Source organism: Vidua macroura, chromosome 20 (assembly GCF_024509145.1).
Source record: "Vidua macroura isolate BioBank_ID:100142 chromosome 20, ASM2450914v1, whole genome shotgun sequence".
NCBI classification, from domain to species: Eukaryota; Metazoa; Chordata; class Aves; order Passeriformes; family Viduidae; genus Vidua; species Vidua macroura.
The window spans coordinates 7,868,002-7,880,038 of NC_071590.1; the positions used below are offsets into that span (position 1 = coordinate 7,868,002).

The 12,037-nt window shown below is 47.0% G+C and overlaps 1 protein-coding gene across 5 annotated transcripts in view; it reads left to right on the forward strand.

Annotated features, from left to right (window-relative positions):
* SPECC1 (sperm antigen with calponin homology and coiled-coil domains 1) overlaps positions 1 to 6,343 on the forward strand; it is an 87,783-nt gene extending 81,440 nt beyond the window's left edge. For all 5 annotated transcript variants that reach the window (XM_053995440.1, XM_053995438.1, XM_053995439.1 and 2 more), the window contains 3 exons: positions 48 to 164; positions 685 to 744; positions 1,501 to 6,343. In XM_053995440.1, the coding sequence (XP_053851415.1) occupies positions 48 to 164; positions 685 to 744; positions 1,501 to 1,590 (267 nt within the window). In that variant the 3' untranslated portion in view covers positions 1,591 to 6,343. The remainder of the gene's footprint in view (positions 1 to 47; positions 165 to 684; positions 745 to 1,500) is intronic.
* The last annotated feature ends 5,694 nt before the right edge of the window (positions 6,344 to 12,037 follow it).

The window sequence follows — 12,037 nt, forward strand, 5'->3', positions numbered from 1 at the left end:
GTTGTTGTGTAGCACTGTTCAAGGATTTTCACTGTTTTCTCTTTCAGAATATTGATATTACCAACTTCAGCAGCAGCTGGAGTGATGGGCTGGCCTTTTGTGCTCTCCTGCACACGTATTTGCCTGCACATATTCCTTACCAGGAGCTCAACAGCCAGGACAAAGTAAGTTGTGTAGTACATTTGCAGAATTCACAGTGAACAGAATGGATGAAAAGGGGAAGGAAACCCACAGTGAACTCCCAGAGAGAAATGCAGGGACTGAGTCAGTGACAAGTTGGCTGAGTCCAGTGAGTGCTGCAAATAAACACAAAGACAGTATCTAGCACAGTAAGAATTATATTATGTACAGGAATTCCTTATATTAATTAAAACCTCTGCAGAAGCCTTTCACTCAAAGCAAAGACAGAACTTCAGTGGGTTTTCCCCCAGTTGTAACCGGTTTCACAACAAACTATTTGTCAAAAACAGAGGGTGTCACTCAGGCAGAAGTAGATGAGCTATTCAAAGACAAAACTTGTGAGTGAATAAGACTCAAAAATGAGTCTGCTTGTCTGCAATTATGAATCCAAGGGTTTTGTTTTCAAATATACCTGCTCATTTAAACTTACTGGGTAACCAGATGCAAGGAAAGGTTCAGGAATAGTGCTTTGATGTTAATCCTTTTGGACTTTCATTTTTACAGAAGAGAAATCTGCTGTTGGCATTTCAAGCTGCTGAAAGTGTGGGCATCAAACCCAGTCTGGTGAGTAATCTTTTAGCAAGGGGGCATTTGCTGCAAACACCATTCCAACACCTTTCCTTGTTGCTATGTCAGTGACCTTGCACTCAAAGTGTCACACAGTGCTGGGGAGGGCTGCACCACCATCAGGATGGTGGTAGGAGAACTTCCAGAAAGAATTTGTAGAATCACAGAATAAATACAATTCGGAGGAACTGCTCAAGGTCATCCAGTATTGAAATGAGGGTATGGATTATGTCCTTCTTTTGGATGCCAGCTGCAGATTATTCATAATTTTATGGACAGACTTGCCATATTACACCATTACGTTAATGGTTGCACCATTTTGTTTCCTTTGTTTTAGTGCTTTAAGTAACAGAGAGATGTTAAACTGTTTGTTAAACTGTTCAAGAAACCTTTTCCAAAATTAACTATATGACAAGGGAGAGAGAAGTTTAATATGAAGGGAAAACTATTATGGGGTTCATGAGCTAGATTCAGAAGCAGAGAAGGATCAACTTAAATGAAGTCACATAGAGAACTGATCTTTGACTGCAGATGGAAGAAATATTTTAGATTGAAGTCGTATAGAGAACTGATCTTTGATTGCAGATGGAAGAAATATTTTAGATTGTAGAATGCATTAACAGATTTCAGAATTGCACTTGGCCAGTGGATCATTCCAATGGTCCTGATGGCTTTAAGGGGCTCAGGAGTGGAAGCAGGGGGCTCAGGGGAGCCGTGCTGGGGTTGCCTGAGCGTGGTGCTGTGTCTGTGCAGGAGCTCAGCGAGATGATGCACACGGACCGGCCCGACTGGCAGAGCGTCATGCAGTACGTGGCCCAGATCTACAAGTACTTTGAGACCTGAGCTGCAGAGCAAGAGGTGGACACAAGTGGGGAAGAGAACAAAGAATACTACAGATGCACTCGATCACTTTAAAAACCTGCTTGCTCCTCTTCCACAAGCAACCTAAGCTCTTAGTGTGAAAGGAAGCTCTTCCGTAGTTTCAATTCCATCTGGGACTGCAACCAAATAATTCCCTGTTGTCCACCTTTGCAAACCAAATCCATTGGTCAACTTACTCCCACGTGGAAATTGCAAAGCGTTTTCAAGCACACATGGGATATTTCTGAAGAGGATCCCTTGGGCTAACAACATTTGCCTTGACAGGAGACCTGCTACACAATGAAGTTTTAAGTCAATGTGGACTATGCTGGCACTCAAGGGAGGCTGGGAGATTAATATTAATACAAAAGCTCACAAAAATGCTCTTCTTGCCAAAACATGCTTAACTCATCCCAAGTACATGTTGTTTTCTTGCCTCCATGTATTTTATAAAACACCTTGACAGATGCACTTAAGTTGTAGAACCTTAACCTGAGTTACTCTCACACATCTCACCCAATAACTGCACTAATTTGCTCATAGCATAACCAGCAGGATGGTAACAGGATCATTTGTAACTCAGAAACCACCCTCTGTTCATCACCAGTTAGTGAAATAACTCTGAAAGATCCTGTTAGGTGCTGGGACTTCATTTCAGCTCAAACAGAAATAATCTCTCTGAGGAAAAACAGGTTTATTACTCCAACTTCATTACTTGATTACTCTGGGAAGCCAGAGCTTGGTTTCCTGGCTGACTGTGCAGGCACAGTTATCACAGGAGCATTGCAAATGCAGTTTAATAGCTTTACTTTGGAAGGTGCCAGTAATCAGGTGAGCAGTACAGTGACATCTCATATTTTTTATGGATTGAGTGGAGTAACTTCTTCCTTCTGTGTTGCTCCTGTCTGGTCAGCACAGCTGTGTCATTGCTGCCTAGAGGCAGGAATCTGGAGACAGCCTGTGCCCTGGGCCATGAAATACAGCCCATAGGGCACTGGGACGTGCTTGGAAATGATGTTGTGCTGTAAAGGAGCACAGTCATATATCAGCACCAGTGGAAGGTGCAGCTTCACTCCACAGATGACAGCCAGTGTAACTGGAACCCGTCTGTGCCACGGAGCTCAGGCGCCAGAGAGCAGCTTCCCACCTCAGTAACACTGTTAGGGAAATGCCTGACAGACACTGCTAAATGGCCATTACTCTGTTTCTCTCATTTCACCTGATGAAGTTAATTTTTGTGTTTGTCTCCAAGGATGGAAGCATCCAGCAGGCTGCTGGATTTGTTCTAGGAGCAGGTCTGGGAGAGCATGTAAAGGCTGCCTGGCTGTTTTAGGGCATGCTGGTAGGAGAAAGTTGGTGTTTAGTTACTGTGTTTAACCCTGATGCTTTGTGGACATTAGTCCTAGGGAGCTAGGGATCATTTCTCTTGCTCACTGTTCCTGCCTCCTGGAAAAAGGCTCATTAAATGGAAACGAGAGATTTCAGAGAACAGAATTGGTTTCAGGCTTTCAAGGGCTTTGCAGGTGGCTGATCTCAGCCTCTGGTTCCCCATAGTGTTTTGTTGTTTGATTTGATTTTACTTTGTAATGCTATTTAATTAATAAACTACATATTTCAGACTTTGTGTTCTCAGAGCAAAATACAGTACTCAGGAATAGATGGTAGACCCCAAAGTTGGGGAGTGCTTTGAACAAAGAGGATGCTGGAGGAAGGCAGTGTGTGCCTCTTCTGGGGGAGGAGAAAATCATCTCTTGCTCTTGGTTTTAGTCTGAAATTTATTCTAATCCATTGCCTCTGGGAAAGTCCGGTTCCAATCTTTGGAGAGGCTGTGTGATAAAAATGGCCAGGGAGAGCACTGACAGTGCCCCTGCGTGCTGGGTGTCATCCTGCAGTGTGAGAAAGCAGCCGAGTGCTGCCACAGGCACTTCCTAGCAGGGGAGCCCTTTCTAGGTGGAATTCACTCTCCAGGATTTCTCAGCACACCCTGCTGTCCATAGAGAACCCAAGATGAGTTGCTCTAAAATACAGGATAAGATGGAAGAGGAAAACTCTGCTGAGCAGAGCACTGCAGGGCCCTGTTGCCTCGTGGATGCAGCAGCTCTTTTCCCTGGAGGTGTCCCTTGGCAGGGATCCCAAATCTCTCCAACGGGCTGGAGTTCAAAGCTGGAGTGAAGTCAGCACAGAAAATTCCATATTCCTCAGTGGGCTTTGGATTGGGCACTTGCAGGGATGAGAAAAACACTTTTAATTCCCAGTATCTGGTAAACATCCCAGAGTAAATGATGTAAAAAAGGGAATTTTAACCCTGTGGCGTGGGTGTCCAATGTGGCTCAGTGTCTGCTGGGTGTGTGTTACCTCCTGTGTGGGCATCCTCTGCTCCCAGGGCTCTTCTGACACTGCTCTGTCTCTCAAGGCTCACTTTACCCTTACAGACCATTCTGGGGCATCCAGCAGTTTTATTGGGTTTTTTTCCCAAATGTTTTGTGCAAAGCAATGTTTCTGTCAACTCTTTGCTGCTCGCTCTCCTATGCCCCCCCAGTAGCATAGACCAAACACTAATTCTACCCAGTTCTAGTGGTGTATTCCTATTTTTTTTACTTAGCTAGGAGTTAGAACAAAGTTGTAGTAGGGAAGAAGATACTTGTTTTACCTTTTCTTCAGCGTTACTGTTCTATCCTCAAACCTGCAAAACATCTCATTTTGATACTTTGAGAGACAGTTTTCCATATTATTTTTTTAAATTAAGGATATTGCTTATTTGTTCATATAACTGTTACAATACTGGGGAGGGGGGCGGTTCTTCCTTTTAAACCTTGCACAGTTACATTTCTAGACCTTGATTTTCACAAGTTGCTGTTGTTTTTTCACACTGCCTTAAAATATCAGTATCAATTTAAATTTATCCTACACAAGATGCTATAGGCCTGGTTTTGAGAGGCTCTGCAGGCCCTAGTGAGACATCTCAAATTGGAGCTGCAAAAATTAAAGTTCCAGCTGCCTTTAAAGTTAGGAAATTTAATTAAGTTAAGCAAGAGGGTATATGGATAGACTTTACAGAAGTTCTGAGAATTCTCTGAAAATGTCCTGAATGTGATGATATGACAGGGATGGTGTTGAGCAGTAGGTTTGCCTGAACTGCCTAAATCCTTTCTGACTTTGCCTCTTAGGAGTAATGGATCTTTCCCTGGTGTGCAGGCAGATAAATCTTGTCCCTTGCTCCCTGAATTGTCACTCACGGGCACCACCTGGATACCTGGGGAGCCTGTGGGACTGCAGGGAAGCAAAGAGCTGATTTGGGATGAGCACGTGAGAAGAAGGGCTAGGAAGGGGGTTCCAGTGACATTCCTGGAGGGATGTGGCAGCGTGTTGTGCTGTGGTGTCGGAGAGGAAAGGAATTGTGAGAGGTGCAGTCCTGCTCCTGGGATTTCGGGTGAGACAGAGAAGGTACAGATTGTTTCGTGGCTTGGGAAGGTACAGAGGTGTGAGGAGTGAGCCCAGCCCTGTGAGGAGGTTTTCTAGAAGGGCTGAAGAGCTTTTCCAGAAGGTTCCTGGTGAGACTGAGGGAGAGGCCAGCGTGTGAGGAGAGGGACAGGGCACAGACACACCTGGGGCTCTTAGTCACAAAGGACATCAGAGAGTCTGTGTGGACTGTCAGCTTGAGGGGCATTCCTCCTAAGAGTGCAGCCTGGGGGTCTCAGCAGGTGAGGAGAGGACACAGCACAATTGGCTGCCCTTGCCAGGCTCCCCTTCCTGTGCCCGTGACAGCCATGGCAACACGAAGGGGACAAAGACTTCCCCTTCTTCCTGCACTGCAGCAAGGCAGCAGTGCTAAGCAGAGGGATTTGGGTCTTATGCAGGGTCCCTTTGAGGTTTAGCAGTTTTCTTTCTGTGATTTGAAGTTGTTTTTTTACAGGTTTTCTCTCTTGTTTTGTACGTGCAACCAGTTCTGTGCAAGTTTTCTGTCCAAACCAAGTGCACGTGGGCAGAATGATTGGTTCTTCCCAGTTTGATTCCTCACCTGGAACTCTTCAAAAATCCACCTTTTGGCTTCCCTGACTTTCCCCCTTCCTTGGCAATGACCACACGAGCCTGGGCTTGTTGGTTTGTTCATCCCTCCGTCATCCTGCTGTGCTGGGGGTACCGGCAGCAAGGATCTGACTGGGCCAGCTCTTGGCAAAGCTGAGCCTTGTGCATCTGATCACAGGCAGGGGCTGTATGGGATGAGATTATGCATTTTCCTGTCACAAGAGGGCTTTTTGCCTAAAAAAGACTCAGGGCATGGAGCATTAAGACATTTCTAAACCCAGCAATAAGTTCTACTATGCTCAGCTGTGTTGGTTTGTACCAACTCCAGTGCCATCGACGCTCGCTCGCCGACACGGTGCAGAACCAGCTTCTCACTGAACTGCAAGTGACTTTTTATTCTCAACTGATGGTCTCTCCATTTTTGACTTGCACGTGTGCCAAGTCCCATTGGGCAGAGCTGGACACAATGTTTTTATTGACTGTTGGTCCAGGCTTGAGTTTGTCATATGGGATGATCACCTCTGACAGTTTTAGCTTTCCCTGTTGGGTACAGATGTTACATCGTAATCTAATTTATACAAAGAGCACATTAGAATGTACATACTAAGCATTGCAGATTTGGACATGCTAATATTTAAATATTAACATTATTAAAATGTATGATGCAAAATCTGTGTAATATTTCTAATAAATCTTTTTCTGTTTCTGAGGTTTGTTGAAATGTTTCAGTTACCTACATACAATACAAAATCCAAAGTATCTCCCATCCCTGGAAGTGTTCAAGGCCACTTTGGAGGCAATCTGGAAGGTGAGATGACAGCTCCCAGAGTTCAAAGCACCTGGGAGGCAGTGACAGAGCATTGCAGAGGGTGAGCAGTGTGTGCACAGTGCCAAAAACATCCCTTGGAGTCTTCTTCAGGCACCATCCCCTCCACCCACAGAGCTTTCAAAAGTGCTGAGTTCAAATTCCAGAACACTTTCACAGAGGCTGCTTTTGTCTCACAAAGATGGTGGCAGCAATACCAGAACAATCCAGCTGCTGAGTCAGCAAAGAAAACTGAGATGATAAAAGAAATGGGCATTTAAAGCTCTTCAGACCTCTCAGGTGTGTTTGTGTCCAGCTGGGCAGGTGAAACCCTGTGGGAAAAGTTGTCATTTACATAACCCAAGCTACTTTGCCTTTCCCCACCTAAGTACTGTGTTTCAGCCCTGGATTTTTAATGCTGAGCATTAAGTGATGCCCCCAGGCTCTGCTGTCTCTTTTCAGAGTACACTCCTGGTGCTTTGATTCATTGGTGGGGACAGCTGGATTCTCTGTGGACATGGCCAGTGAGTGAGAGCCATGCTTAGGTCTGGTTCAGCAAGAGACTGAAAATGAAAGCTGAGGCAGATGTTTCCCCAGGGTGATTTGTGGGTGGTTGTAGGTGGGGTGAGAGGACAAGATCCAGGGCTGCTCTGTGGCTCAGTGTGCTTTCAGAGCCAAGTGACTCCTGGCGCTTGGAGAACGTGGATTGGCGTGGAAAGAAGAATTCCCTTCCTGACTGGTGAAAGGTGGAAGCCAGAACAGAGGGAAGAGAAGCATAAGCAATGTGAGTAGAATAAAGAGTCTTCCAGATGGGCTGCAAAGGTCAGAAGCAGGTGGTTGGAGCCTCACAGAATTACTCAGTTTGATACTGGAATGGAGCAGGACTCTGGAGTAAATGTCACCCAGGAGAGTCAGGTGGTGGGGGAGTCACTGGTTTTATTGAGCATAACAGGAAGAAAATGAGGCTGTAAAATGCCAGCGTGGGTAAACATTATTCACACATCCAGAAAGTGACCTGCTTTCCCCTCTTAAATACACAGCAATGACCGAGGCTTCATCCTCAGCCCCTCAGCAAGAGTTTAAGCTGGTTAAAGAGAAGGTAACAAGATTAAGAGACTTAACATGGGAGCAAATGCCTTTCTTAACCTGCTCCGCACAGCTGCACACCTTCTGTGCAAAGCTCCTGTTAAAACTTCTCTTGGCTAAAAAAAAAAGAATTTATAGCAGTTCAAACCTTTGTTCCACCTTGATGTGCTGTAACTTTTGCCTCCTCGGTCAGCTCATCCTTTGTCTCACAGGAAGCCACTCCCAGGCTCTAATCGTGGAGACAAAGGAGCTCCCCAGGTGAGCGATTCCTCAGGACATTCCCAGCATTCTCCCAACAGGATGAAACTCCTGGGAGGTGAGGCTGCAACCATGACTCTTCTTGGGGTTTTTTTCAGTTATAGAACATTTGTTACTTTCCTTACCCAAATTTGAACTTACAACCAGGACAGGTTCAGTGAAAACTGTGATTGAAGGTGTTCGGCCCAGGCAACCCAAATGTGTCTGAATAAAAATAATTTATTCATAAATAATAATCTCTGCACAGCCTGGGATCCCTTCTGGGAAGGGAGAGCTCTGTCTGAGGCTTGCAGAGGGGTTAATAATATTAATAATAAATAATATGCCATGGGATAGTGCAGGCCAGTTCTTCCCTTCAGCTGTGATTAGACTCTGCTTTCAGAGGGACTGAGCTCAGAGGGTTTTTGATAGAGTCCTGCAAGGATGGAAACCACATTAACCAAGCTCTTGGGCTTTAACAGCACCAGGTTTCCTTTTGCCAGTGGTTGTGGAGCGTGGATGAAACAAAACCCTCATCTCTGATGGAGCAATGCAGCAGGGGCTGTGTAATAACGACCTTGGGGGTCAGACAGGCTTTGAGTGCAGATTCAGTGTTTGCTGGCAGCTGCCTGTGCACAGGAAGGTTGGTCCTGGTGCTGCCCCTGCATTTGCTCATTTGTATTTTTGTGTGTATTCTGCAGTTTCCCTTCACCACAGCTAAGCTGCTCTTTAACCCCTGGGTGACCTGCCTGTGAAAGCAGCCTGATTTTTGGGGATCAAAAGTGGTTTTCAGAGCTCTGGCTGGGACCTGGAACACCAGAGGTTTCTAAGTCCTCTGACAGCCACAGGTGATCTCAATAATAATAATAATAACAGATATTTGTAAATCATGAGCTCATCTTGCACAGAGAAAGCTGGCTGAGGGATTTGAACTAAAGCTTGCTTTTCTCCAGTATTTGAGCATGATTCCATATTCAGAGCAGTTGTGGTGCACCCATTCAAAACCTTTCACTGCATTCATTTGGAGCTCCAAATGTCACATCTGTACATGAACCTGAATTGCTGTAAAGGCTGGGGCTGAGGACTCATTTCCCTGATGTCAGGGCTTGGCAGGGAGCAGAACCACTTCTCCTTTTGCTGTGAAGTGTTGATTGGGAGAGAGGAGGACACTCGGCCAGTTCTGGGTGTATGAACTCGTGGAGGTTCTGCCCAGGAAGCAGCTCAGCTCTGAATGAAGCAATCACAGCTTGTTTGAATTGCAGAGGGTATCAGTGCCTGTCCAGCTTCTCCGGAGCTGATGTTGGCCTGGAAACACAACGATTTCTCGGGCAGATTGGCTGTACCAGCCCCACCAGCATAAAGGGGACGCTGGGAGCCCCGTGCAGGGCTCAGCACTGCCGGGATTGAGCAGCAGCTTTGCTTCACAAATCCTGCTGGAAGAGGCACTTGGCTTTCCACCCCAGAAGCTGGTTAGTACACAAAACCAAACACAGAGAAAAAAAATGAAAAGCTTCTTCAAAATGATGTTCTCATACCTTGGACTCCGCTCAGCCAAAATCCTTCCTTTTTAATTCAACTGCTTTGGTGGAGCCGTTTATGGTTTATTTTTTCTTTTCAGTCCTGTGGTGACTTCTTTGTTTTCTAATGAAACAATTTCTAAAGAATTCACACACCTGCATTGTTGTGAGATGAGTTCTTGCAGATAATTTAAAGCACCGGTTTGAGATTCCAGGATAATACAGACTTATTATCTGGCAATGACCCTGGGGACTAGGAAAATCCAAGTTTGTTCATCCACAGTTTACAATCTTAACGAAGTTTTTCTGTTTGGTTTTCCAAGGGTTTTGCTGAATGATTGAAATCTCCAGTATGGAAATAGCTTTCCCTGGAATTTCACTCTTTGTTTTCCATCTCTTCCAGCAAAATGCCTGCAGCCCTACAGTTACCAACCTCACCCTGGGCCATTCCTCTCCTCATAATTTAATTCATGGCTCACCAGGAGCCTTTGATGTGCTAATGCTCAGCACAATGTGGGCAATAAACATGCAGAGGTGCCTGCAAGTTATCCAAAACCATCCATTCCTTTCACCTGGCTTGGGCAGACCGGGCAGTTCAGCCTGTCGCTGGCAGCACCATTTCAAAGGCGGTTTTTTGTACCTGCTCTGTGGTTTAGGGGTTGCGTTCTGTCTTGGGAATCTTTTCTTGGAGTCAGGCTCAGGACAGGCTCTGTCTTGTCCAGGCAAACAGCTCAGAAGTACCAGTGGAGGCTTGAGTGGGGATGGGGCTCTGGAGGCAGTGCCAGCGCTGCCAGGCTGGTGGCAGTGCCTCAGTCTCTCCTGATTCCCCCGGGTCGCGGGCAGTTTTGGGGTGGAGCTGCCCTCCACGGGAAGGGATGGATGACAGTTCCTCTGCTTGAAAGCCACCAGTGCTGGGCTGATGCCCTGCACCACCCCAGCGGCAGCTCTGCCCACTGCTGCAGCACTCACAGGTCGATGCAGGGCTGCCAAAGCCAATATGATGATGTGCCTGAAGCAGCAAGACAGACGGACTTCTTATATGGCATCCACCTTAGTTTTTGATAGCCAGACCATATCTGTGTCCCTTTGTAGCAGAGATAATCCCACTTCAGTGCTTGTTCTTTAACTCTGTGGGCTTAGAGAGGAAAATTTGTTGTTGAGGTTGCTGAGGAGTGTCTGAGCTGGCAAATCTGGCTGCGGGACCAGCAAGAACATCTCAGCTCTCACTGGCTCGGGAGATTTCTTTGTGCTCAGAGCCTTGCCCCGTGGGCCGGCCGGGCCCTGGCCGGGTGTGTGTGCAGGGATGTGTTGTGGGGCTCCTCTCCAGCTCTTTGTGGCTGGGCCAAGAGCGCTGGAGGTGTGAAGGCACAGCTCGCTCGGGAAGTCCTCGGAGCGGCCGGAGCAGAAGAGATCACAGGGGCTGCAGGAAGAGCTCGGCCTCCGAAGCGGCAGCTCCGCTCCCCCGGGACGGCAGCGACAGAAGAACAGCACGTACGAGGCTGGAGGGCTCCTGCCGAGCCGCGGGGACAGCGGCCGCGGCCGCCCCAGGGCGCCGCTCCCTTCTTCCCAGCGCAGCTCCGCTCGCAACGCGGGATCCCTTTCAATCGCCTTCCCTCGGAACAAAGGAGCCGGGACACTTCTTGCACTTGAAAGCAGCAGACTGGGGCTGCTGCTGTTCCCTACGTGAGTGTTGGGAGGCGAATCCCTGGAGGGAAGTGGAATCCAGGAAAATAATAGTAGTGGTGATTCATCTGTGTCTGACATCGGAGCATCCAGCAGGGCTCCGGTGCTGCCATGGTGCTGTTGCACTCTAATTCTTGAATGGATTCATCACCTGTCATGCTGCCGGCTCTGGGCTGTGTTTACCTCGATGGTTCTGTGATTTCCTTGCTCCTTTACAGATTCCAGAAGATAAATTTGCAGCCTCTCACCTGTGGATCCCCCGAGCCCCGGGAGCTGCGCACGTTCAGTTGGTGTTTCCTGGAGGGTGTGTGATGCCAGATATTTTAAGAGGGCTCAAAGAGCACAGTTGGAGGGCAGGATCTGGGAATGGGCTCATCCCGTTCTTCCTGCCAGCAGGATTTAACCACGTTTGGTAGAACAGAGCTGAGCACACTTGTCCTTGGCTCCCCTTGCAGGAGTTGTATTGGGAGGAAGCTCAGCTGCACCAGTTACTGCCAGAATAAACCACTGGACCTTGGCACAGGTTCTGCTGCTTTGGAGAGCCATGAATCTCCCTGTAATGCAAAATCCACAATATTCACTGCCTCGCTACCTGTCTCACAGAGACCTTGCCCAAACAACCTATTCATCAGAACCTGAAATAATGGTTTCTCTGTTCGTGTCTGACTTGACAAACCACAATTTCCCTGGGCTCAGCCTGTAATAAGTGCTTCCATGATCACAAAAGCAGATCTTTCTCTAATAAAATGTATCCACTGCAGAAAGTTAATTCTGGTTTTGCTGAGGTGCTGTAAAGCAGCAGAAGGTGGCTGTTGGCACATGTTCCTGCACTAGGAAAACAATGCATGTAAAAACCCTGATGTAAATCCATCCCTTTGCGGGGAAAAGTGCTTCTCTGTGATAATTTACATAATTATAACAGGCTCTGCACGAGGGAAGCTGTGCACATCCCAAAATAATAAATAAACCAAACCAGTGTGGGCAAGTTCAGGATCCAGCCAGCGCTGATGGAGCAGCCAGACCTGGGGCTGTGAACCTTGAGCTCACCTCAAACTCTGCTGCTCCTTTCAGGACA